We start from the raw sequence: 27,850 nt of genomic DNA, 5'->3' as shown, positions 1-27,850 counted from the left end.
ATACAAAAGCAGCAAGGGAAACCCTGGCTCTCCCAAAGTCAGCAGGAGTTGCCACAGACAAGTCAGAAGCTGCAGTGTCTCCTGCAGCCTTCAGCAGAGCCACTGAAGAAGCCATGAGAACCATGAGAAAAGCTAGTGGCAGAAGCTCACTGAAAAATAAGTATGCTCATAGTCCCATTCTGCACTTCCACCATGGGACATGAGGGACAACAAGCTGATGCAGAAGGCGACTACCTCCAAGTGTGAGCACAGAGGGAAGCACGTGCATCATCCAGATGGGGAGCTGAGGCAGAGGCGGGTGGAAGAGCTGTGCGGTCACACAGGAAGGTGGCCCAGGAACTGGGAACCTGGATCTCAACCTAGTTTCTTACCTATCACTCCCCCCTTAGAACACCAGTCTCTAGCAAAAGTACTCAGAAACCTGATATCCTCAGGCAGACTGGCTAGGGGAAATTCCCAAGGGGTCGGATATTTGCCTGCCCCAGTGTGCCATCGTGACAAGTGTGATGGCCGTAAGAACTGCTGCGCACAGACTAGGACCTGAATTCCCATTCCTCTTCCTTCTCCGATGGCACTTTCCTCTCTACAGCCTCCTTTCTCCCAGATGCAGGCAGAGGAGGTTGGAATAAACTGGCAAAGCCGTATAGTTCTTGCACTTGTTTCCCATGAAGAGATTTTTTCCATGCTTGTATGGGAAAGTAACATATGGTCTAAAAGTTCAAGCAAAGTTAATCGGAGTCAGCTGCTGCCTGCTCTGAGGGAAAGGCATCTATTAGCATAACAGAATTCACATCCATTCTTCATTATGTTTCATTTCTTAAAGGAAGCTTTGCTCCAAGCTGATATCCATACCAAAGGCCTGGACATTAGAGATTTTTGCCTTCTCTCAGTCACACAGTTGAAAGCACTTGCACCTAAACAATGGGATTTTAGGTGTTTCCGAGGTTCTGGACCATTCCTCACAGGGTATTAGGAAGAACAAAAACATGCAGTTGTTCACTCCTATCCACACTGGTTACAGAGATTCATAAAATAGTTTTCTGGAGCGGCATATACTAGTTCCTTATGTGAAACACATTAAGCATATTGGCACTTGCAAGTGAAAGGCTACTTGCTGGAGGGGAGCTGTCTTAGCTGTCTCGAGCAGGCTTGTAGCCTTGCAGAGGGAGAGCGCCAGCCCTCATCTGAAAAGCCAGCGACACTGAATCCCTTCTCTGTGAGTTTCTCGAACAGCCACGTGCATAATTAAGTGCATCGGAAGCCCAAAAGAGCCAGTCCCACCCAGAGCACAAGATACGTAGCCACCTCGAGAAAGTAAAGAGAAAAATCACATAAAAACATAAAAGGACCTAAATATTAACTTGCCTATGGAAGCAGAAGCTCTTATCTCCCTGGCCAAAGAAAATACCCACACCAGAAGCAGACCTGAGGCGCTCTCAGGCTTAAAGGGCTGGCTACTAGCACAGCCTGCCAGTACAGGTCCTGCACAAAGTAGCCCAGAAGTATTGTGTCAAGTAATGGGCAGGATTTCAGGGAGGGGATCAATGGTGAATATGGAAAGAGGCTTCAACACAGCATGAAGAAAACTTCTCACACTCCAGTCTGGTGGTTGTACAGTTGAATGACTGATACCTTCTTTTATCCTATTATATCCAGATCCTTTTCAGAAGACAGACTATTTCCTTCGCTTGGTTTTCTGCTGTGCATCAATCCTACAGGTGAATTTTCCTTTCCTCTTTATGAAGAATTATTGTAAAGAATAACACAGCAAGCGTGACTGATCAGCGGTAAGCAAAATTACTGGGTTATTGAAGGATTCACTATTAGCTCCACACAGCAAGAGCAATTCTTTTATAGATGTTTTGATAAAGTAGCTGGTCAACTACAAGAGAAAATGCAGGCTCTGATGTGTGGCAAATCTATCAGCAATAGACCTGACCCAATTCCATGAACATTACTGCAGTAAATATCAGCCACATGCTGTACACCAGACTGAAATTTAGTTCCATGCATCTATCACAGTGAAATTCTCATATTCATTAAAGTGCTTCTTTTAAGATGCAAATAGGCTAGTAAAAATTTTTATTTAAAGACACCATGTGACCTTACAGTCTAGTCAATTATTAAAAACAAAAAAAGGCTCCCTAAAACTTTTTAGCTACCCCTCCAATAAACTTCTGATGTCTTGCAAACATCCTACTGAAAGAAAGAAAAAAGAGCTTTTCTTTCCCCTCCTTGCTATGTGAAAAGACAACACGGGCAAGGGACATGAATTAATGTCTTTCTCTTTAAAGGAAGTTTACAAACCAGATAACATGTCTTCCTCAAACTTTTTAGTTATTATATAATACAAACTTACATATGCAAACAAGAGGAAAGAAGTCAAAGAAAGAGGAAAGAAGTTGCTTGTGAACAAAGTCTGCTGGGACCAGGAAGCAAAGTATGGTTGAGTGGAAAATACTCAAGAACTGAAAGTTCATGTAAAACAAGAAAAAAGTGGGGAACAGAGAGCTTGGAAGTAGCTTCGGGATCCACAGCTTATCCATAGTCGCATCCTTCACAAGGAATGGAGAAGGTGCAAGGGAAGCAGGGAAGCTCAGAGGAAAACAGGGCAGGAGAAGCAAAGAGAAAAAGAGGAGCAAGCCATAGCAAAGAGCGACTGAATGTGAAGAATGACAGATACTTCTTACAGGAAATCTGAGGCAAACAGAGACGACGCAGCACGGTGGAGAAGGAAGGAAAGGGAAAGGGAAATCCAGACACCTTCTGCACAGACATCCCCTAGCTGAAGCAGTAACTTTTGCTTATTAAAAAGGGCGTTCTCCCCTTTAAAAAGGTTTCTTTGGCCTATGTTCTTCTGGTATACGAAGAGGGCTGTGCCCCTTGTTCATGCCAGCACTGGAGGTTAATCTGGAGAACTACGTGGCGCTTGTCCTGCTAAGCCCTGCAAAGGTTGTTTGGTCAGGCTGTTACTTACTACATATCTGTATGGATTATACGTATTGGCAGCTAGCTTTTCAGAAGTCCCTACGGGTTTGAGGCATGTGAGATTTTAGGTGTCCTGTTTAAGTTGTCCTTGGTTTGATGATGAAAAGGTTGTTGAAGCTTCCAATGATCTCAGCTGCAGCCAGGACTGTTTGGCACTGCTGAAAACAGGTTCCTCATTGCCTTGAAGCAGGGACCCACAAATAGAGATACCTGCAAAGTCAGAGGCCCTTGAAATCTTTTCACTGAAAGATGATTAGCTCCTGAAACCCAAGCCTGGCTTTGCTTGACATCTGCAAAGCCCAGAGAGCCTGCTGAGCGTTACGCACAGATGAGCACTGAAGGCTTTTGACACACGCTATATTCTTTCTCTACCTCTCAGCGTTTCAAGACCTCACCAAGGTGCTGCGAGGTTTGATGATTTAGCACCGACATGGCAACCACAAATGACAGCTCTGCAAACTTGCAACGGCTCCCTCAACCAAGCCTGAGGCGCTTGTTTACAGACTGGAGCTGAAGCCTTGTTCGTAGACTGCAATCAACGGAAGAGATTCAACTGACTGTTTATTGCAAGTAACAAGCACTGAAACAATAAAATGAGCTCTATTTCCTCTAGATTGGATGCTGTCTAACAGATTCAAAGCAAAAAAATGTAAAGAGAACACTTAAAGCCTGCAGTTCACTGCAAACTGACAACAGTACTGGGAAAAGTGCTTGTAGATATTTACAGACCATTAATCACAAAGTCTGCACTTGTAATATTTATCCTGGGCTCTGGACCTGAACAAGAAAAGCTGCTGTTAAGAGTTTGAAAAGCGTCCCAGGCAACAGCTTAAAAGAGCCTGACATTTCAGGCAAAACACACCAAGTGCCTCAAAGCATAAGCGCCCCAAAACACTAATCATTTCTGAAACATGAGACCATGCAGTGTTCTAAGGGCTTTGAATCCCAACTCTGATGCCCTCAGTTATCACTTAGCACCATGGCAGTGGAAGACATAGCACTGGGTAAGCAGGACCGACTGGGACCCGGTGATACCCATGCCGTAGGAAAAGCTTTCTCTCGCTTCCACATTAACTTATTTCTCTTTGATTCCTGGCAAAAAACAAAACAAAACAAAAAACAAAACAAAAAAAAACAAAAACCCCCACCCTATTTGCAGTCAAGCACCTGAGGGTCTACACCAAGTTTCGGGTATGCGAGAGAGGTGGTACAACTGCAGCAAGAAATGAGACGCTCGGCACCAGTGCAGCAGAAACCCACCTGGGCTAAGCGGGTAGATGTCGTTGTCAGCCCCGAAGAAGAGATTGCGCGTCAGCTTGCGAGGATCGACCTTCTGAGGGGTGGATGAGGCCGGGCAGAGGGAGAACCTGCGCCGAAGGAAGTTCTCCTCCTTCATGGCATGAGCTGTGGGGGTTTTCTGAAAAGGAAAGAGAGATAGTTCATTTCAAGACACAGGAAATCAAGGTTTAACATCCTGATGACTCTGCTGCTTCAAAGCCACCTCATCCTAAATACTGTGCCAGACCTTTTTATAGCATGCCAGAAGGCCATGTAGGGAAAAAAAGGAAAAAAGGAAAAAAAAAAAAAAGTGGTATTAGTTGGAAGCTACAATTACTGATCTGCCATCTCCCAGTATTTGCAAACCAGAGGGAAGCAGGCCACTGCTCCTTGGTGAATCCTGCCACTAAAACAATCCTTCACTCCACAAGGATCTCTCTAGGAGAATAGCTACTTAGTGGGCCTATCCAGTGTACAACAGCTGAAATTCCTTTTTTTGCTTCTTTTTAAGGTTTTGGAGTCTTTCATAAACGTAACACCATTGGTGTCAGCAGAGTTACGCCATCTCCCCCAAGATTTAGTCCAAGCTGCCCGGAAGACCAGCTGCCAGGAACACAGAGCAGCAAGCGGGGATCTGCAGGGTACTAGGACAGAAAAGCCCATTGCACTCCTGCCCTTATTTCCTAGGAGAGCACATACTGGTAAGTAATTTTAATTTTCTTCAAAATGACAGTTAGATCAGCCTCGCAGTTTGATCAATAAACAAGCGTTAAACAACAGCATGGGCCTCCCTGAAAGCTTCCCTACATCCCTGCACATGAGCCTGGTGGTACTGTGCTATTTACCACCACTTGGCTAAGGCATTAGATTACCCTGACTAAAATTAAAGACTTCTTTTATAGTTTTTATTTCTTTCACAACCAGCATTACAGACCATGAGGGCTGCTTGCTCTCTCAGGAGGGGGACGAGCATGCAAAGAGCATGTCCCTGTGTGAGGGACTCCCCTCTTGTATTTTATCTGGTTTATCATAATTGTATTTCTTATCATAATTATATTTCATAACATTTTTATTATAATAATATTTTTTCCCTACAGAGGTGACTTATAGTTCTTCATTACTGTCCCTCATTGGAGGATCATCAGCCCCTCACACAAACCCTCCCCAGCCTGTTCCCACTAAAGTGAGCTGGGTTGACAAAACCACACTAAATAGCAGCTCTTTCTGAACCACGGAAGGGTCAACCCACAGGTACAAGGGCTTGTCACCTCCAAGGGCTGGCCACCTCCGCAGGCAGTACCACTGCCGCGTGAGGGGAGCATGACCCCCACTGGCCCAGCGGAAGGAGGACAACTCCAGGTCTGCGCGGTGTTTTGAGGACATCTCTAAAAACACGACGTGTTATCACTCCCACCCCAGCAATGTGGGTGTAAGACGCTAACAAGTCATCGGCAGCATTTCACCACCACCACTTCACGTGACTCGCAATGCAACTGTCTGGTGAAAACCTCTGCAAACATGCGTCAGGGCTCCCAAAGTCCCCGTGTTCCCATTGTGGTCAATGGCATCCCCAGAGCACCAGGCAACTTATTTTCCTAATGTTTGGCATTATAAATAACCCCTTTTTTGCATAGATACTGTTTTGACAGCAGAGAGCTGCAGGGGGAGGAAAGGAAAGAGAAAAATTAAAGTTAACTTTAAAAAAAAATGCAGCTAGCTACATGTCTTGAAGCAGAATACTCAAAAATAATCTGGGTCTAAATAGCTGCTTTGGGAATGCTACACTGAGCTATTTTCTGCCCTTGTTCCCAGAAAGGCCACTGCAGCTCTCCCCCTCTGAAACTGCTCTTGAGCAGCTCCAAGCAAAAGCAGACCCAAGGGACCCTGGACAGCGGGGACCCGGTGAGGCAGAGCTGATGGTGCACAAAGCCACTCGGAGTCATAAGTCCAGCCAGTGGAAAGCTGGCTAGGGGCCAAGCTACCAATACTAGCACTTCTGTCCATCCTGCTCTCATGGTGAAGACCCTTCTTGACATGGACACCAAAAAAAAGCTGTATTCAGCATCATTTTGCCACAGCAATAACACAAGACACCAGCTGGGAACTGCCACCAGGTCACATAGATGTTGGCGGCAAAGCTCCTGTAGGCACCAGAGCAAGAGCAGGTTGCCTGTCTAGTTGGACATACTACACTACATCTCCTTTCCACTGCTGCTATATGTATTATGCAGGGAAACCAATGCTTTACCATTCCCTCACCTATTATTTTACACCATTCAGCCACAGGATAATTGACAGAATTATTATGCTAATGCTCTCTCCTTCCCACGCTTATTTAAGCCACTAGCTTGACAGCAAGAAACTGAACAGCCAGTGGGTGATTGCAAAGGAAAAGACTTTTTTCAAGCCTGTAATAAGCTCTGGCTCTTCTCTTACAGATTTCATTATAAATCTACAGCAGCAGCTCATGTCTTTTTGACCATAAAGCTCAACTGTAGTAATTCCACTTGAAATAGGTTCTTTATGGCCAAACCTCTCCAGTGGCCGAAGCTCACTGAGATGCAGCAGCCACGGGTCTGTCCACTAGCTGCCCACACATGACCCTACAATGTGCCACGTCACCGTCATCCCAGCCTATCTTCAAGGAGCGCCTGACATGGTGTTGCTCCAGCTGGTTTATGGAGATCTTATGGTAAAAGCTCCCTCCTAGGGCTGAGCCTCACTCAACAGGCTGTTTTATTGTCTGTGCTTTCGTGGGCTTCACTTCTGCTAAAAGTTGACGGCTCTTGGACCTTTTCTTCAGTGGGCTATATGGTGTATGTGCAGCTCGACTTATTTACCTTTATTTGGGGTAAAAGAGGAAACAGATGTTGGCCCACTGATCACTCTCTGAAAACCCCCAATCTTAGACTCTCCCAACATTTTTTCAGAGAAAGGCTGAGACAGACAGGCTTAACCTACAAGATTTTACCTTGTTATACAGGAAGTGCAGCACAAAATTGTAGGAAAGGACTTTTTAATATGTCGGGTTTTCTGTACATCAGACACTGATCCTTAGTGGGAGAAAATGTAGTTCACATTATAATTCTACAAAACACCTGAAATTTTTGGTTTGTTTTCCCAAAGATACCTGTCTGTGGGCATATGCACCTATGTCTACTGCACTTTGTCCTCCTCCATCTCCCAATGCCTTTTGTACCACTGGCAAAAGTCAAGGAAATTTATAGATCTGTATTTATAGGGATAGAAAACTTGAAGATACTAAATTCTTAAAAGCTACAAGCAAATCAATGGCCAGTAAAGGAGGGAAACTGTATCCTTGCCCTCTGAAAGACGGGCAGTATTATCAACTATTATTGGACACCAGAGAATCCAACATAAGCCGTGCATCCATAAGGGGGGGGAAAGCAAGCTTCGTTAGCTCACTTACCCAGAGAGCTACTTATCATATCTGTCCTTAAGAGCGTGCCTGCCTAACCTGGCAAATTCCATAATGCTCTGCAGAGTGGTAGGTGATGCCGAGGATCAGAGGCAAGGGCAATTTTCAGAAGTGATTTAACAGGAAAGTGGGAGGAGTGTTCAGCATTTCTTACACCAGAGCTCTCTAGATGCCCAAATAATCCAGCCTCAGCCCAAAATCACCTGGGAGATGGGAGTGGGCATATGAGAGGGGTGCCAGGAGTATAGCCTTGTGCTAAATTGACTTTTATACCATTATTGCACAATATCTAGAAAACATACAAAAATTAATCAGTCATAAAATACCAGATAAAAAAGAAGCAACTGCAGAAGATACACTTCTAGACACGGGTGCTTTTGGTCTTGGACTCCAATCTTGCATGGTTGATTTGAGGACAACATGGTTGTTCTGAAACCGAAATCTACTTTAAATCAATATGTTAGAGGTTACTTCAGGATATGACAGATGCTTCACAGAAGCCAGTTCTGTGGGGGCTCGAGGAAGACAGAGATGGTAGAAAGCAAAACTGGGCAAGAATTCCAGAAGGCCGAAAAGGAAACTTGCTGCGATATAACCAAACCACTTGTGTAACACAGGGCACCAAACTTCATCCCCTACTCCTGCCTCCAATCCAAAGCTGGCAGATGAGACAGGAATTTGTCTAAAACATCACATCTTGATTTTGAGACTCCAAGTGATAAAGAATCCACAAGCTCTCTTAGAAAGTTAAGCTCATTGCTAAAAATCTACATCTTACCTCTTGTAGAAACATATCTAGTTGCTAGATCTTTTTGTGTTTTAGTACACTAAAGATCCCTTTACTGAAGTGTGCTGCTCAGGTCATTTCTGGCCTTCCAACATGTGGTCTTGATCATAAAAATGAAGGAAAGGTAATTCAGAGAGTATTGACAGAGCCACTAAACAGAGTATTTTTCAAGTTGCCCCTTGTGCGTTGACAGCTCTTTAAGTCATAATGTACTATTAAGCAGGAGCTGTTCGCCAGAGCTTAAAGAGGAATAAATAATTCAGTAGCAAGAAATAAAGTAGTCACAAAGACAAGGTTAGCAAGAAGTTTATCTTTTTAGAAAGGAAAAGTGTAGCGGATGGAGTTTGAGTCAAGCCATCATGAAACACAAAGCCTTGGAAGTGGGGAACTTAACAGGGTGCAAGTACCTAATAGTGACTTTTGCTCACAAACGGCTTCAGTAATAGCCAAAATAGAAACCTGGCAAGAATAGTAGGTTTTTTCAGAAAACCTCATAGCTGCCATTATAGTGGATGGGAGCTGCCAGCGCTCTCCACTTCTGACACCGGACCCATTTTGGGTGAAGGCAACGACTAGTACCTTTATAGCAGGGATGCCAGTGCAGAGATGCCTTTCAGTGAGGCTTCTCTGCATTTTGGGCCTTCTGTGCTTGCTGGGAAGATAGTAGCACTTTTCAGCATCTGGCCCAAGGCTTTGGGGAGTGGAATTTTCCTGGCTCCATCTCTAAGTTTTCTAGGTTTGTGACATATAATTACCACCGAGTTAAACACTGTGCAGGCATTTTGCTGCCCCTACCCTCTGCAAACTGGTGGGTAGGTTGGTTTGCTTACTGTCCTTTTCAGCATTTTAAAATAGACTGGAAATATGCACATTTCTATAAATAGTTCATTAAAGGTTTGGTATAGCCAAGAAGGCTGTGTTAGTTAAAGGGGGCTCTTAATTTATTCAAGGCTTGTTCCAAACAACCTTCTCTTTTTCTGGTCATTAAATATTTCCCAGAAACCAAATTAAACCATATTTTGTATTCACAATAGTAATTTACTCTAGAATCTGCATCAATAAGGAAAATTAAAGATACTGACATTTCCTGATTCAATTAACCCCGAGGAGCTAAAATTTTCATGAATGAAAAGAGAAGGCAAATTGTTAGCAGATACATTTCCAGCTATTAAAGTCCCAACTACCCACAAGGAGAAACAGCAGCACATATCTTCCACAAGGGTAAATTATTAGTTCAGTGGTGCACTGGTGATTTACATCAGCTGACAAACTACCAGGCAATTCAGAAAGTCTGTGAAATTCATTTCTGGAAGCTTTTTCTAAAATACCTATTTTTAAGACAGTTAATTGGACAACCAACCCCCTGCTCACAGTTAAACAAAATATGATACAGTGAAAAGTGCCCCTGCAGGCACTTTTTCTTTAAGTAACCCATGGTTTTGGTTAGGGATGTGGCAAAACACACATATTAAAACCTACACTGAATGTTTGGGCCATCATGCTGTTTGTTGGAACCTGAAAAAGTGAAGTTATTCACTCAGCTTTGTGACAGGTCCAGAGTGGGGAATAAATAAGGCAGGTTACTGAAGAACACTGAACTGCAATCATGGAACAAGGCTGCAAAAAGACAAAGCCCTGGGTTGCACTATTAAGGTTATATGCCTCAGTAAAGATTTTTCTCAGCTGCTTCAGCAAGCTCAGGGGCTGGGCTGCTGAGTCCCTGCAGCACACGGGTGGCACTTGCATGCCCACTCTTCTCAGCAGGTTCACAACCAATCTCCCTCCGTGATGGGCAAAGACCATAAACAGCACAACTAAAGGCAAAAGCAGGAATCAAATGCCTACGCTGAGACAAAAAATTAACCCAGGTTACCAGCTTTGGGAGTCCCTGTTTGACTGTGGGTTAAAAGAGTTGAAGGTAGGAGCACAAACTGCAAAACATTTTGATTCGATGTGTAGGAAAACCTCATCTTACAAATCAGCTCTGATTTGGACAAATGTCTCCTGTGAGCAAACACGAGCCTGGCACTAAAGTCACGCTGTGTTTGGAAGAGGGAACACTACACTCTTACGGCTTAGAAATGGGCTTTGTGTATTGCAATAAGTACTAAATACACAATCTTCACGTGTTTTGTCTTAAAATACTTGCAATTTACTCTGTAAACATTATGCTACAGTTTTGTTCAGAGTAAGAATATCAATGAGTGGGTCTCCGAAATGAACGCTTAATAATTTTTACATCCATCTCCCCTGACCTTTAAACCATAAATTGATTGTTATGCAGGAGACTTAATTTAAACAAAGCATATTAAATTTTCCACTAGCACTAAGGGGCCTCTCCTGACTTAGCAATTTCCCTGGTCTCTCCCCTCGCTAACTACACAGATCATACCTCACTTGCTGTAATTACAACTAATACATCTGCTTTAATTACTGCCCTGGTAACGGTAGGCAGATGCAGAATTCAATGTTTTACCCATATCACCAGAGAGATGAGAGTCCCCAGCAGTCAGCAAAAGACAGCAGCGAACAGCTTTCCTACAGACCTTTGTCTTCCGCCCCTTGCTTTATCTGCAGTGAATCACACTCTGCATTCTCTCTTTTAGGCCCTGATTCCTGAAGGCATCTCTACTGGCTAAACATCATGCTCAGGTGGTTTCTCAAAGCACCCATCTATGCAGGAAGATAAGGTGCTTTCTTTGAATCCTTTTCAGTCCTATAATCCTATGTGCTAATGCATTTAACTGAGGGCAACCAAAAAGTAAATCACAGCTGTTCAGCATACACCAAGGATCTGAATGCTCGTCCATCTTACTGAATTTTTATCTAGTGTCTTCCATTATTTGTTACTGATATCGGTAGTTGGCAGTCTCTCAAACAAAGAAAAAAGAAATAAGAGTGTAGATTATCAGACTGCCCCCCAAAATGAAACGCACCACCAAGCGCATGTGCAATGTATAGGAAGACACGTGCCCTCACTGATGCCCCTTGCTCTCCCAATGCCATTTTCATACCACACACTAGCCCAGAAGCTCCAGTAAGTGCCCGCTTGGAAACAAGCCCAGGAGCTGGACCTCTCCCTCCAAATTTCTGCTTGTCTAGAGTATTTGTGTACTTCTTTAAATTAAAATTTCAGTTAAATGACACAATGATTCACATGGATATCATAGCTGATTCTTGCAGGCAAATTTAGGAACAACTCCAGAGGCTGTCAGAGATACACTTGCATCGAAATTAAGGTATAAGCGCCACTCCTGCACATAAGCATAGCTTAGCTTTGACCCAGCTAGCTCAAGTATGGCTAGCAGGGCACTGCTCCGGGCCAGCCCACAGCCCTGAGCAAAAGGCAATGCTCCCTCCCCCTGACTTCAGCGGGTGCGAGGCACCAAAAAATAAAGTGACCCCAAGCGCTGAAAGCTTTGGTCTAGTTAAACAAACAAGCATTTGGTTATGAATTTCTGTACAAATAATATCAAGCCCAAAGGCGAAGGCACTGGACGTATGACTCAAAAACCATCCACCTGAAAAGCCAATATAAAGCGTTCTGATTCCTTTTTATTGCTGCTATTAATATTGATCGTTCATCCACCGGGGAATTTTGTTTGCTTGAGACGTGCTGTGAACACATCTCCAAGCCTTATCATTTCAGGAAGCAAGTCTCTGATTCCCATGAACAGTATTAATGAGCCGTACAGATGTAAACTGCATCCACCTTCGACACGTTAACCTTCCGAACAACTATCCATAATTCAGCATACACACTGACTGGGGAACGCTTCTCTCCCAGTGCCCTGCTCTTTTTTTTTTTTTTTTTTTTTTTTTTTTTTTAAAAACACGCACTGTTAGTAATATCACCCAATGACTTCCAACACAAGGTCAGTTTTTTGGTCTTGATATTTTTCTTTAAAAAGAGCATATTAAAGAGCATCATTACAGCCTTGTATTGCTATCTAAATCACATAATGAGATCATATTCCCTTTTAATGGAAGGATCCTACTTCAAGCTTTAATGACATTTAAAAAGAAAAAAACCCGGCTACTGCAAGCCTCGCTGATGACTTTCTATGATATCCACCTCTGCTTTTATATAATTAAATCTAGAAGAGATTGTGCCTTGGGGCTGCCCTCCCACCACACAATTACTAGGAAATACCAAGCTAATTTTAAGACTTGCTTATATGCTTGATAGTGTCCTCCTGACATTAGTCCCTCGTTTGTGAATACTGCTCCCTTGTAAGAAAACAGAACAAAAAACACAAACAAAAAAGAAAATCAGACCATCTGCATCCGAAGAACAGCCCAGAGATGGGGAAGTTACCGAGCRCTGTGGCACAGTGCTCCAAAAACGCTGAATTTTCCACTCTTCTGCTTTGCTGTTTCTCCTGTCAGACCCAAAGCAGCTCTGTAAACCTCAGGGGCCTGGACAAGGAGGGCAGAATAAACGAGACCAAATACATCTTAAGGAAGTGCATCTATTTTGAAAAGATCCTTATATGTCCCCTGTTTCGCTTTTCAGACTTTTGGTCGCTGTAATTACCAGCGTCTGCTGTGCAGCAGCTTAAATTTAGTGTGCCACCTATACGTCCTTTGATACAGCTGCTCCCCCGACATTTTAACGGCATTAACACAGTATGCCTTTTTGCATAAGCTTCACTGTTTCTCAGACGAGAGTATCAAGCTCTTCCTTCGACAGTTAAAAGGCAGCACGGCAGTTATTTTGGTCCTAGGGTTTTAATTAAAAATCTCTGTGGGAGGAAGGAAACTAGACAACCCACAAAGAGCATTTCGGGTGGGATTTATGCCACGTTGAACGAGCCCAGAGGACTCACGCCGCGCACAGACCGACAACCTCTCCGTGTCCACCTCAGCCCTTTCCTCCACACCAGTTTACCCAGTGAAAACCAGAAGGCAGGACAGACTCTGCGTTGTTCTGTGTTGTATCCCCCCCTCCTTTTTTTTTTTTTGATTCAGCTGGAGCAAGCTTTAGGTAAGCAGGTGAATAAACACACACACGTCATACAAATTTAACCCTGCATCTCTCTTTGCCGGTCTCCTCCTACCTGTTGAAATAGTTACTGTCCCCATATTTGCATTGCTGCCTCCTCCATTACTCATACGAGCTGTGTGCGCGGGGGGCAGAAGCCAGGCAAAACCTCTTTGCGCGAGTTATCAGCCATAACTAGAGCCTTGGAGAATCACAGAAATAAAGCAGTTAGGAGACTGTGCGCATTTTGCCCCTGAATTCATTTTAACGAAAAAGGAAGGTCCCCAAGTGACTTGCATGTGCTTTATGCTGATACAAGCCTGCTTTTTAAGAGCATCCAATGTTTCAGTGGCAATTAGTCGGAAACACCTGATACCGAGGACTCGAGCCACCTTTCCCTCATAGCGCTTTTATATTGAGCTAGTCCCGGCGATGCCAGCAGTGCTCCTCCGTGCTGACAGCGATGGCAGGGTCTGGCTCCCAGCCTGGCAGCTGACAATACAGCCTGGGACAAAAAACAACCAAGCCAAAAGCCATGGGACCCAGATCAAGCACCTTTCCCATCACTCCAAAGCTAGCCTATATTGACACTGTTTTTGTTTTTTTTTTTGTCATTGCATGGAAAGATTCAAGTAAAAAGCCCAAACTGAAATGAAACAATACACTGAGCTGCAAACCCTCCTTGCTACCAGCCCTGGAGGTGCACGGGGGCTCAAAAGCCACCCGCCAGACAATGCTTTCCAGCACGGACCACAGCAATTTGTCAAGAAGAGGCAGGTGCTAGCGGGAAACTCCTGTTACCTCTGCCGCGAAGAGAGAGTTGCAGGGAGAGCTGCTGCAAAGGGGCAGGCAGATTCTCGGGGGCCTAGAGCATGTGGGGCCAGCCAGCTCATCCTTTCCGTAACTGAAAAGAAGTCATAGGCTCCATCTGCACATGTCATACAAAACCCGGAGTCACAGCTGCTGCACCATGACTTTCCAAGAGAAATGAACCATGGCAAATGAAAACACTTTGAATTGGGGACATTTGGGGGTCTCTTTAACAGGGTGGTGCTGCTTCCCGGTCGAGAGCGCCAGACAGGCACCCTGGGCCAAGAGGGAGGCAACCTTAGAGACCTGCAATGAGTGGCGGTGACCAGAGCCGACGGGGCTTTTTGGGGACAATCTGGTCGTATTGCAATGGCAGGCTCCAAAGCTCCAACCTCAGAGGGGTTTATAAAGACAGGAGCCCAGATGGRAAGGATCCGAAAGGCCTGGGATGGCAACATGGGAAGGAATAAACAAGTACCACCTAAATGAATTAAGGAAGCACTTAAAATGGCAAAAGGCTAGAGGGTCAGTTGCCAACTTTTTAGTGCCTCTAAAAGGTACAAAACCCTTACTATCCCAGGCTGTGCACCCATACCAAATTCCCCTACAGGGCACGAATTCGCACTGCTATTACCAGCTATCAGTGATAAATACTATCGCCTAGCAATTAGCAATCAGCCAGCACAGCACCCAGAGTGCTAGGAGCTGTACAAACACGTAGTAAATCATCGTCCCTGTGCCAAAAAGCATATTAGGTTTCTGTCCCAAGCAGCCCCTCGGACCCGAACATGTTTGCAAATGGAGCAGCAGACCGTGCTGGGTACCGGCAGAGTGAAACAGTGAAAACCAAGCCTAAAAAAACTGCCCTAAAATAACCTCTGCTCTTGCAGACAAAAAGGGTCGTATAGCTTTATTCATTCTGTGATAGAAAAAAACCCTAGAAGCTTTAGTTAGGACCCTGATCAGCTAGATTAGCAGCTGCACTGGGAAAAGCCCATCAATAAACCATGATATTTGGAAATTACAGTATATGATCAGGTTTTTTTTTTTTTTTTTTTTAAGTTTCTCCCCTTGTGTTGCCTGCTGACTTCAGGTCTGCCCTGCACTGATGCAGATGACCGCAGGTACAAATGCCAAGCATTTCGCAGCTGCTAGGCACTTGCTTTTCACTGGTGTAAATGGCTTTTCGGGGCCCTAATTTCCAATGCTGCTAAGCACCTCTATATTTCCCTGACAGCTTAAAGGCATTTTCAAGCAAGTATTACTGTAATTTGCATCTCTGCCATGGCCCCCTTATAACACCAATACACTGCAAATGAAGACAAAGACCAACAACCAGACTGAAAATGAATGAAGTCTTCTGTATCTTATTTAAAACTAGTGTCCTGACTTCACAGTCAACATACCAGCCAAGTCTTCGTTTCTTAATTGCAAATCACGTTGGCAGGCAAAGTAATGCTAAATCCTTCCACTACAACTTCAATCACAAAGACAAGATCATGAAGGCACACGGCATATTGAAAACTGGCTTGTCAAGGAGCTGCTGAGGCAGCCTGCAGACCAAGACTTGTTCTAGACATGACTTTGTACTGGTTCACTTATGTTAAATTTAAAGTAATATTTATTGATATAATTCTGCCAATGCAACTAAAGCGTGGATGCAGTCACAGCCAAATAAAAGTGCGCTATACTGGAATAGCTTGTTCTCCTTTCCCACAGGAGAACAAGCTWCACTGGTGCGAGCACGTTCATACTGGTATAGCTGAATTGGCACCAGGGAGGGTTACATCAGTCCTACAGAACTGCAGTTAAAAGCAGTGCAACTTGCTTACATAGGCAAGACCTCATTTTGTAGAGAATTTGCTTCTCATCTTGAAATAGTAATATTTGGTAGCAAAACTCCTACTCTACGAGCAATACATACACAGGGCGGAATCAGGAGGCTGAGAGTTTTAGCTGAATAAAATTACCAGCAGTTGAAACCAATTGCTATGAATAACAACGCAAGGAGAAGGCATCTTCACGCGGGCTCTCGCTCATAATTCCGGTTTATACCTAGCCGATTCCTTCCCTTTGGGTGGGTGAGCATTTGCCCGCGTTGTTTAGCCGCAGAGGGCAGTAAAAAGGCCGACCACATTGTATCAGACCAACATCCTGAAAACGTCCAAGGATGAAGCTAAACACAGGGCGCCGCTGCCAGCGTAGCTTTTCTGCAGCCTAAAGCCTCAAGGGAGCTGAGCGCCTGCATTTTTGAGCAGGCGAACAGAAACGCAAAGTGGGTATTTAGGTGCTTATAAACCCAATTCCCACCAGCTGACAGGGGCAGCTCTTGGGGAAGGGGGAGGAAAGGACATTGATCTCAGCAYGCTTCCCACACGCCCGGGAGCCCACCGCTCTCTAACAGCGGCCACTGGGGAAGAAAACGCTCAAAACAGGTACCAGGTGATCCAGCGCAGTGGCGTGATGGAAGAAAACCTGCAGCAATAGCCTCGCCAGGTGCGAGCTGCCACCATTCATCTCGGGGAGTTCGGCCAGTAATGCCCACCGACAGTAATTTAATTGTCAGCACTGTTAACAGTTTCATTGCTGATCAAAGCAACAGGGCAGCACTGAGAAAATCAGAGCCAGCTGGAGTTACTTATCAAAGCCAGCCAGCAATAAATAATCTGCAGCTCTGTGGCAGACTATTCCCGCCGCATATAATCTCTCCCACTCTTTCTGCTTCTTTTTAGCGGCTTCTTGGCACACAGAATCACTGCGCAAACAGGAAAAAAATATTGTGCACGCTTGTCTGTAATTAATCTGTTAAGGAATAAAGCAAATCTTCGCAACTGTGCGCGGAAAGCGTGGAAATCGTTCGGTGCATTCTGCAAAGGGCTCAGACAAACCCATCTCTCAGCCGATCCAGCTGGGAATGGTAAAAGCATCGTTCCCAAAGGCGTGCAGAGGGTGTTTGCCAAGCCCACGCGCAGACATAGGATACGCTAGCACAGCCTTATTGCTTTAGCTTTAAAAATAGACAGATAGATGTTGCTAGTTACAGTATCCCATAGCAATCGTACACATATTTCAGTAGGCAAGGACGCTTAATTACAGCCGCTCCTTTGGGTATCATTCAGATCCTGAAAAACATCCACATGCTTTCCCTTTGTGGGTTTTCCCCAATATTGTTAAATTGAGTAACAGGCACAAAACAGTCTCAGCCCAAGTTCGCTCCTAAGGCTGTTTGCTCTGCAGCATGCGCTCTGCCCTGGCCCTTGTTCTCCCCACCTCGCACCGAAGGGAGAGTCTTGAAAATAATAATATATATATATATATATATATATATATCTCATCTGCTGACTTCACCAGCTGTGGTGTATCAGCCTGTGTCTTTCTGTGTATTGTTATGTAGCGACCTGTATGTTTTTGCAGCAGATAAGGATCCTCTGAGACATCTGGTCTTACATGACTGAAAGCAATATGAACTAAAAAGCTTTGGAAGAACTCCCACTTGTTGCACTGATTTCTCATGAATAACTGATACTCAAAATGACGGAAAATTAAGATGACAGCAATAAGAAGCTTGCATTTCTGAGGCACTTTACACCTTCAAAGCACTGTACAAACACAGATTAAAATGTATGCCTAAACATCACCGTCTGCGCTTGACAGTTCAGGTTTCTTGATCTTAGACTTGCTTGAAAGTGTTTTTCCATGTGCCGGGTGTTTGCATTCCCGTTGTTCCTTTCTCTTAGGTCCTGTTTCTACCTTCCTTTATGTCCTTGGAAAGCACATTCGGGTCCCCAAGTTTATGGCATGTGGTTTTCTTCGCAAGTTTGGGGAGACTGTTTGCCTTTCAAAAAAGCAGGAAAAGCATCTTGATCTTCAAAAAAAAAAAAAAAAAAAAGCCAGCAGCAAGAATGACTCCTATTAAACGCTGTTAGAAAAATGTGTAGTAGCACACGCAGCTTTGTGCTTACAAACTACTCGGGGAATTGTGCAAAACCATGTCTTACAGCAGACTCACACTTGAAATCCCTCTAACTTTTCATGTCTGCAACAAATCAATGGCTTAATTTATAAGACAAGCGAGCTGGAGCCTGCATTTATGCAACGAGGTTGTGCTCATGCTGCGGTAGCAAAGCTGCTGTCAAGGACACTGCAAATCAGGAAGGGCTTGCTAACCCATCCAGGAAAATCTTAGCACTCTCCCGCCTCCGAGTCTGCACCAGGCCTTTTCCTCTGGGCACGATTTATTTGGCTGCAGACAATGCCCGAGGAACATAAAACGCAGCTTCTTCCTACCACCAAAGCAGCAGCAAAGGCCCAAAGGCAGCTCCCTTTGTGCCTTTCGGTTTCCTGGAAAAAAAGGCACACCTCTTCCCTTCAAATCCACCCGAATCACGCGCCAGCAGGCGGCCCGAAACCCTCCCCGGCCGGGCAGCCACTGCCGAGAGACTCCCCTGGGATTTTTTTTTTTTTTTTAGACCTGAAATCCTCTTGAAATACCGCTGAGGCAAAAGAGGTCTGGGCTTTGCATTTTTTTGTGATCACTGAATGCACATATTTGCATGAAGGAAAGGTGACGGGCTCTACAGCTCCGCTTTGCCATTAACTGAGAAGCAGAGGAGGAACTGCTCTCTGGTGCAGCCCTGGCCACGCTTTCTCACAGCTCCCAAACTCCCCATTAACTGCACATTTTCACAGCTGCATGTTTAGGAACAACACTGCCAGTCTTGGGTTTTAGTAACTAGCAGGTTAAACCATGTTATATCCAGAATTTGGGGCAGGATAAAGCTTTTTGCTAAGTAGCTGTTCTCAAATGTTCTTATGATATCCTTTATGCTGAACCTTCTTATGCTATTTGCAAACTAAAGTTAGTTTTTTTAAACAATTGCTTAACTTACCCGTTTTCTTAAACCACCTCCAAGATTCTTCATGCTCCATGAACTGGGCCCTGTCTTAAACAGTTCCCTATCACTCTATACAAAAAAAGGAGAGAAACTAAGACTGCAAGTTTCCAGAAAATACATGCTTTTATTGCTATGGTTTAAGATGATTCTACAGCTTATGCCAGCGGCTTTACTAATAAGGCAGCCATACCTCCTGCTATTTCCTTAATTAATTCCATATATTCATCCCAAGGCTCTCCTATACATTAAGTGGGTGTCATAGTGGGGCATTAAGCGGGTCCCAAATCGTAATGCGGCCCCAGGTGCCTGGTAGAACAAATGCCGGGGGCTCTGGCTGGGAGAAGGAGCAACTCCAGGAGTGTCCATGCTCTCATGGAGAAGCCCTTGGCTTCCCCAATGCCTTCGCTCTCCAAGGAGCCACGGGTCACAGGGAGCAGGCTGCAGATACACCAACCCTCTCTTAGCATGCCATGCCAACAGTCCTACGGGTGCTAAAGAATGTTTTCTCCTAAATGTCACCTGCCTGTTTACAAATTAATACTAATCTTGGTAATATTAGTAGAAGTGGGTTATTTAGAGTACCAAATCATGTTTGATGGGATGCTGCTTTCACCAAAGCTGCCACTGTCACCCATTTAGCCTATGTAGAGAAAGGAGCCTCTCAATCACGGCACTCTCACTTCCGAAGCATAATAGAACTAAAAAAACCACCAATCCCATGACCAGGTCTCAAAAGGAGACCGTGGTCTGTGCCGCGAACACAGTCCTCTGAAAGAGGAGTAAGCCACGACTTGGCTAATTCATGGTGTTAACGTCTATCATGTACCACAGAAACTTCCCCGCCACCACCACTATTCCCGCACGCGATGTTTCTCYGTTTCACTGTGGAGCTGGCTTTCAGGAGCACCATACCTTCCCAGCCTTCGCAGCCATTCCACCAAAACACTGCAATAACAGCATAGAAAAGCGAGACAACGAAAGGTGTTATGCACTAGCAGCAATAAAAGGATCAGATCAGAGAAGTGCTGCTCTGCAGATTCACAGACATACTTAAAGAGACCCTATTAAAAAGGGAGAATTACAGCCAGTGTTTCCTGCAGCTCAAAGGAATCGGGATCCCAGGAGCCACGAAGATGTGCAGAAAATAACAGAAGGCAGAGAGCATCCGACAGCAGCGAGGGGGACAACCGAGGAGAGCAATGCAGGTATATTCACCATCCGTCCCTTTAGGCAAATTACTCATCTCAGGATGTTTCTGGCTAACCAGCTAACCTTGGAAATACTTTTTTCACATGCTTAGTGCCTGTTCCTGGGAATGCAGCTATAAGAAATAAGCCTGCTAGAAAGGATGGGTAGGTCTGGGCCTTTTGGCATCTGTTAGGAGAAAACAAACCTTTTCCCAAATACGCAATTAGGTCCTCCAGTGCGGGAAGAAAGCAAGCCTGGAGATAGTTAACGTGTGTTTATAAATTTTGCCACATCTGATTGCTGCTTCCAAACTCCTCATTAACAACTTGGTGAGCGTCCAGCAAAAGATGGTTTTCCAGGGCTCAAACCCTGAGGAAACAGTGCTGTGTAACGCACGCTATTGTAATGATATTCCCAAATGACCTGATGTAGCTGAGACAGGATTTGTGCTCGCTGCCCAGTTAGCTTGAGGGACTGCCACGACGCCAAACAGCAGCATTTTGTTTTGTTTTTTTTCTTTTCTTCCTCTATTTATCTCAATAGGCAAAAACTGCAAGCAGAAGCCTTTGCTGGAAGGCAGGCTGCAAATCTGCCCGGGAAAGATTTTGCCCTATGAAGAATAAAGTATCATAGGACTGGAATCATTTGACATTTCGAGTCCCTAACCAGCTGAAGCAGTTTTGGAATTTTTACCCACAAGTCTTACATATACCGTGGGAAAAAGTCAGCAGAAGGGACAGAGAAAATTATTTTTCTTCTTCACCTAAACATGCAAGAGCTGAACTCCAACTGACTTCCATCACTGAGAAGGGAGAATGAACAAACGCTGTATATTAAAATATGACATTGCCTCCTCATTAGCGCCAAGTTGCCTCCATACAACACTGTTTCCCCAAAGAGTTTTGGTCCTAATCCAGTCACTCATTTGCAAATATAGTGATTCCATCCACAGCTTTCAGTCTGGAAAGCAAGAGCTACTTGCTGCCTCCCTTCGGTAAAGGCGAGCGCGTGCTCCCGTGCTTCGCTCCACGGAAAGCCCCTGGGCCACTTTCAGATCCACAGTTAGTGCTCAGGCCCAACATGTTTTGTTCCAAGGATTTCTTTACAGAGGACTTTGGGTAAGAAGTAGGGCCACTGAGGATGAAATGGCCCAAGAAAGCTTTTCTTGGTAAGGTTTATTCAGATTTGACAAGTACCAGCAATAGGGTATTTACCTGACCCTTCAGAAATGTAGCTTGCAATGTGCAAAACCTGGCATCTTCTTATCACAGAACATGGCAGAGAGAAGTTGTTTTGATGCCTCCTACCATGATTTCAATACTTCCGTACACTTTAAAAGACATGTCCTGCAGATTCAGCCAATAATCTGTTCAATGGTCTGTTCTTTCAGCCCAGCCAGTGCTGACTAGACAAATGTACTGGGCATTCACACTAAACTGCCCATCACACTTAATTTGCATTAACTGTGATTGCTTAAAGATGAGTTTATTGATTGGAGCTGCATGAGGATATAGAGTTTCACTGAACCGGAAAGGAAGGAACACCCATAGAAAGCAAACAGACTCATTCCTTCCAGCACTCTTGTTTTCACTGTGGCCTTTTACCCAGACACATGTTGTGTATTTTATCTTAAAACGAAGCCAGGACCCTAAGACTGCATATTAGATGCCTGATGCATCAGCCTCCAACTTTGAATCCAGCCACGCGAAAGCAGAACCAGAAACCTCCTGTTTTGCTCTGTGGTTGTGAAGCCCTTTGCTTTACGGTTTTCAGCTCGACAAGTTTTTGCATTCAAAACAGCTCCCAAAAAGAAAAGTATGTTACAGCAATGGTAAGAAACTCAATAATGGAGCCATATGCAATGGGAAACAAGGATGAAAAACTTGGATGCCAGCAGGGCCTTTTACACCTTGTCCTTTCGTGTTTAGCAGAGAGCCTGCTGCAGTATTTCCTCTCGCACAAAATGAACGCCCAGCGAGCAGGACGAGCCGACCTGCGCCACCGCGGCCCTCGCCTCCCTCCCAGGAGGGCTGAGCAACGGCACACGCCAGTGGCAAGATGCGCTATCTTGACTGATATTTCCAAATACTCTCACTGGAAAAGATTTATACCCCCACCACCATGCCTGCCGATGCAGGGAGTCCACCTTTGTGCAAAATGATAGCAAGTGACCAACAGGCAGACAACTCACACTAAAAAAATCCTGCACAGGAGAAAAAGATAGAAGATCATCTATGAGGATGCACTGCCTGCAACAAAAGAAAAAAAAAGCACAAGAATAAAGTTTAGCACTATACTTCCATGCATAAAAAGCATCACAAAATCCAAGCTACTGCCTCTGGATTTCACATGTCAAAGTTTTCCTCTTATAAATAAGAAAAGATCACTGCCATTTCATCAGCAAGGTAATAGCATGGTTTAGCTTATGGGGTGGAGAAGCACAGTTTACCTTGCGCACACACATTACAAGGTAACTTTGAAGTGGTAAAATCAAATGATCAAAACCCATCACAACTGCAAAATTTATCCTCCACAAGTGCTTAATGTCCATTCACAGCTTCTGCTAGGAAACTAAAATAGGAAATTTCTGCACCATGAGCCACTCTAGGTGGACATGAAGAACATCAAGTGTTCATTCTCCCCCAAAAAACTAAACTTCTGCTAATTCAAGCAGCTTGTTATTCTTAACACTCTGGTCTCCATCCGAGAGCACCACACAAGCACCTTCAGCTACTCAGCTGGCAACAGCTCCTCTTTGATCCAGAGACTGGCATCAGGAACATAAGGACTACAAGCATCTGGTCTTAAATGAAACCCCTGCTAGGATTTTCACTGTCCTTACACGACCTTCGCTCAAATCAGAACTCTGGCTTCAAAAAAACACATCTTGGCATCTCACCAAGTTTGTGCATCAAGCTCGCTTTTATCAAAGCAGAAAAAAATTTCACAGCAACTTTGCTCGCAGGAAAAAAGAAAAAAAAWATATATATATTAAAAAAAAGACCACTCAGTTCAAACCAACACTGCAGGAGCTAACAAAACTAGACCTCTTCATTGAGTTGAGCAAAAATTATAAACAGAGCTTCTTCCAAAGAGAACACAGCGTCAGGGACCGGAGATGCCACCCAGCAGCCTGTCGTTTAGCCTTCATTRGCTCCAGCGTAGATACTGCATTTCAACAAAAGCAGCAAAATGCATCACGATGAATATATCAATATTTTCACAAAGCCTCAGGGCTCTGACCCTACCCTGGTAAAAGCCAGGACCACACTGCGCCGGGGTTTCCTCTTCAGGACAGCCTGAGCACATGCACAGCTCATAGCAGAGGTGGCTCCCAGCCGCCACAGCTGGGCACCGCTCCGCTGAAACCAAGGTTCTTTCACAGCAGGTTTTGCAAGTATTCCCTGAGTACACGAGGTGATCCCCTTTGAAACACCCTAGCGCAATACAAAAGTTGTTTAATATGGACCGATCTCCGGTAATCTCCCACACAGTGAGTAACGCCATACTCCACAAACAGTCTGATCTGAATGAGCGGTTATGATGAGCAAGGGACTGTTCACAGTGGGCAAAGGTGAAAAAAACCRTTTCTTGCTGGTTATCACAAAGAGACGGCCTTCTATTATTGCAGAGATGAGTCCGACCGTGTGTAGGGAGCTGACTCATATCTTAGTTCTGCTTTATCTTTAAAAAGACTTGTACCGACAAAAGGAAAAAGTGGCTTTTTACCTTGTATATAGCATGGGTTCAGTGTTTTTAAGCAAGCAAGGAACACAATTCTCTCTGCTCTGCTTTTACATGATTTAAGTGACAGATATGCACAGAGGTCAGTTGAACACATGACAGCCTGCCACAGAGGTCAGCATTTGCTGATGAGCCTGTAACATCTAAACTGGGTATTTGGCATGTTAACAACCCACCTTGGAGCTGATGCGTCCTGGTGTCCTCGCGCCATGCAACGAGCAGGTCCTGTCCTAAGCAGCCCACTTGCCCACCCACATGCATACTTCCCAAGGGTACTCCGACAGCAGAAAAAAGTTTTCTGTGTAAATGCCCACAAGCTTTACAGCACTCTTAAGTAGCTGTCGAAGTGATTAATGCCAGCACTTGGAGGAAAACAACTTTTTTTGCCTGTATTACTCTAAATGTATCTCTTATTAGCCTATTACTGTCCAGTAAAAAGTAAGCATTTGAACACTTACTTGAAATCCAGCAACACTCCCCAAATTTATTACCAGCACCATAGTACTGATGTTTCCAGAAGTAACATGAGCTCAAAAAACAAAACAAGCACTAACTTTCTAACATAAGGAGAAAACATCTCCTACTTCTGCTTCTCTCCAAGCTTCGTTCTGGGCACTGCAGCGCTCTCCGCACCAGAACATCTTAAGCGTAAGCGTGACTGAAGGGTCAGCTGGCTTGCTCAGGGCTGACTCTGAATATCTAAGAGACCACGTGTGCGGCATCTCGTCATTTAGTCATGCAGATCTGATGATCTTGTGGATACAGCACTGGACTGGGAGTTAAAGAAAAACCCCACATTTGCATTTCTGCTTTCTCTTCCATGTTTAACTGCATGAACACATAGGGTGGGGACTTTCACTGTGCCTGTTGGGCAGCACATAAATAAACTGGGTTTCGGATCTTACAAGAAGCCCCAATGTACTGTCAGACTAGTCTGCATGACGAGTTACTCCAGAACTGACAACCTGGTGCAGAAACTCTTCATTTGGAAGAGGAACGCCTTTTTCCAAGGCATGTTCGGCACTCAGACAGCCAGGCACGTTGTGATTCCTCACCATTATTTTCCAAACGCGGTAGGCTTTCCAAGCAAAGACAAGCTAAGGCTTGCCAGCAGCTCTGCTCTTCATTTCCCAGCTTTACTTTTCCTGTCTGAAACGGTCAAATCCTGCATGACAGAGGCATCTCCAAGGGGCCTTTTCTTAACACTCACCCTGCTTGTCGCTGGCAAATCACGTCCCAGGCTGCTCTGTTCACCAACAGAAGTGAGAGTATAGATCTCCTCAGGGTGAGGGGAAAAACCCATTAAACTGAAAAACGAAGTGAAACAGGTCAGACTCGGGAGGTATCTCACGCCTGGAGGAATAGCAGTGAGAAGAGAACAGATGGGAAACAAGCAGAAGCCCAAATCCTGCCCCACCTTTCTTCTGGCTTTCTGCTGCGCAAAGCCCGACGCACAACTCCAGCCACAGGAGAACTGGGGAGCAAAGACCATTGCTCCAGCCCGCAGAGAGACCACAACGCTGGGAAAACCACACCTGGGCTTTCTGAGGAGACATCTGCTTAGAGTGGACAGGACCCAAGAGGACAAGCAGTATTAACACCCATACACTGCGAATAAATCCAGGTGCGCACCAGAACATCAGCCCTTAATTTTGATAATAGCCAACAGCAAATTCAACCCCACAGTAGTTTACAGCAGCCTTGTGGTTGCCCTAAATTACACCCCACCTGCAGTAAACTCCAGGGAATTGCCAGTCTGGTAGGTGTGTGTGTTCTAGCAGCGCTCTCCTCCTATGCCAGGCTGCTCCTTGCATTTATGCTGTCCGACTTCTGGTGCCAAAGTAAGGCCCCTAAATTAAGAAATGAGTCTCTCTGAGGTCAGTGGGAGGAGAGAGGCTCCTCCCAAGAGTGATTCAAAGCAGCAGCCTCTGTTAGCAGGACACTAATAACTCTCAGCTCTTAGCACTGGCACTTACAGACGCCTAAAGGTAGGGAGTGGCGATGCCCACTGAAGCTCCTGTCCGCTCCTCCCAGGTACCCTTTTCAGGAAGGGAGCACTATTTCTGGCTATACAAAGGATAACTACCAAAGAGCTGCTTAAAGCACCCTTCTACCACCAAAGGGACACTAAGGGCACGCACCTGGGCCAAGGCTGAGTTGCCCTCTCCCCAGACAGGCTGCAGCTGCTTGTGGCAGCCTCATGCACAAATGGAAGCATCTGGAGAAAAAAATCCCAGACTTGGAGGTTTTCAAGATTGGTAGTTCATGACCTGGTGCAGAATTTGGTACAGCAGGCAAGAATGTAATTTTTGAGAAATGCACTGCTGTGACTTTTGCTTCCACGAAGTATAAAAGCAAGATGTGATCCAAGAGCAACACCACTGTCTCTCCCTTTGACTGTACAGCACTTGGCTAATTGCTACCTTAATCCTCACGCAACCAAAACCTGTCCCTGGACACCAGAGATTATCCTGCAGATGCAGCTGTCCCAGAAGATTTCCACATGGCGGGAACATGGCAACAAACAGCACTCAGTACACTTCTGGAGGAAGCGTTCAAGCGGGACCAGGCGATCTCCGCCCTGCTCCATGTTGGCACAACACAGTTTGTGCGCCAATACACACACGCAGCTGCAAGGACGCTCAGCACGGCACGGGCCGCTGGCTGGGCTTTCCCAAGCTGCGTCGCTCACTGCGCTGGGCAGGAAGGGCCAATTAGCTGTAGTTTTGGTGCCTTTTTAATAAGGGGCTGTAAGAGAAGCAAATTACTACTTAAGACAACATTCATTATGTAGAAGTGAGAAAAAGACGCAAGTAAGATACGTGAAACAGTTATTCTATCACGAATGTAACCCTTCCATCCCAGGCTGAAAGATCTCAAAGACTTCTATAATCCATTTTTTCCCCCGCGCCCCTCCCCAAAGCAGGATCAGGTATGCCTAGCTCACGCCTGGTAGGTATTTCTCCAGCTTGCTCTTGAAGACCTCTAGTGAGGAAAACTGCAAAACCATTTCCCCCCCACAGCCTTTTTTTCCAGTAATTTATCATCCTTACAGTTCCATGTTTTTTCCTAACGCTCATTTATTTACACTGAGAACAAGAGTGCCACAAGCAGTGACAGACACCAAACCTATTAACGTCACTAGCACAGCTTATATTTAAGGTTAGCCAAGACTTTCCAGTAGAGAACTGCTACTCACAACTTCCCTGAACTTCAACTATTTGTGCTGAAGTTTGCCATCTCAGTCACTTGCCTCAGGGTTTGTTTAAAGGATATTTCAACCAAAGATATTCAGTGATTTCTATAAATGAGTAGAAACAGTGTTTTTTTGCGTGCTAGCAGTTGCAGAGACCTTCCCTTGGAAACCTTTAGTACTGAACCCCTCCATTTGGGACCAGGGACTTAAAAGTTCAGCCTAGCGCTGCTTCTGTGAAAAGGTACCCAAACCTGGCTGAGCTGCGAGCTCTCAGTCCAGCTTCCCACCCCACCGCTGAAGGGGCTCGGGACCCTGCACTGCACCCAGCTCACCTGGCAGCAGGTCCAGGATGAGCCATGGACACGCTTGCAACTCGGGCAAGGGACGTACCTTCCCACCAGGCCTCTTCTGCCCTCACCTGTGGCCTGGCCCTGGCATGCTGAGGGCTAGAGATCACATGGGGTTTTTTGAGAGAGAGAGAGAGAGAGAGAGAGGGAAAGAGAGAGAAAGAGAGAGAGAGAGAGAGAGAGAGAGAGAGAGA

General features: G+C 45.0%; 1 protein-coding gene across 1 annotated transcript in view; it reads right to left on the bottom strand.

The window, feature by feature from the left end:
- OSBPL5 (oxysterol binding protein like 5) overlaps positions 1 to 24,652 on the bottom strand; it is a 77,745-nt gene extending 53,093 nt beyond the window's left edge. The window contains exons 1-2 of the mRNA XM_026078913.1: positions 24,572 to 24,652; positions 4,249 to 4,405 (exon numbers count right to left, since the gene is read on the bottom strand). Of these exons, the coding sequence (XP_025934698.1) occupies positions 4,249 to 4,405; positions 24,572 to 24,613 (199 nt within the window). The 5' untranslated portion in view covers positions 24,614 to 24,652. The remainder of the gene's footprint in view (positions 1 to 4,248; positions 4,406 to 24,571) is intronic.
- Positions 24,653 to 27,850: the final 3,198 nt, after the last annotated feature.

The sequence above is a fragment of the Apteryx rowi genome, unplaced genomic scaffold, assembly GCF_003343035.1.
Source record: "Apteryx rowi isolate R43461 unplaced genomic scaffold, aptRow1 scaffold_49, whole genome shotgun sequence".
Taxonomy (NCBI): domain Eukaryota; kingdom Metazoa; phylum Chordata; class Aves; order Apterygiformes; family Apterygidae; genus Apteryx; species Apteryx rowi.
Note: the sequence above shows the minus strand (reverse complement) of the source record. Positions and strands in the feature narration are given on the sequence as shown.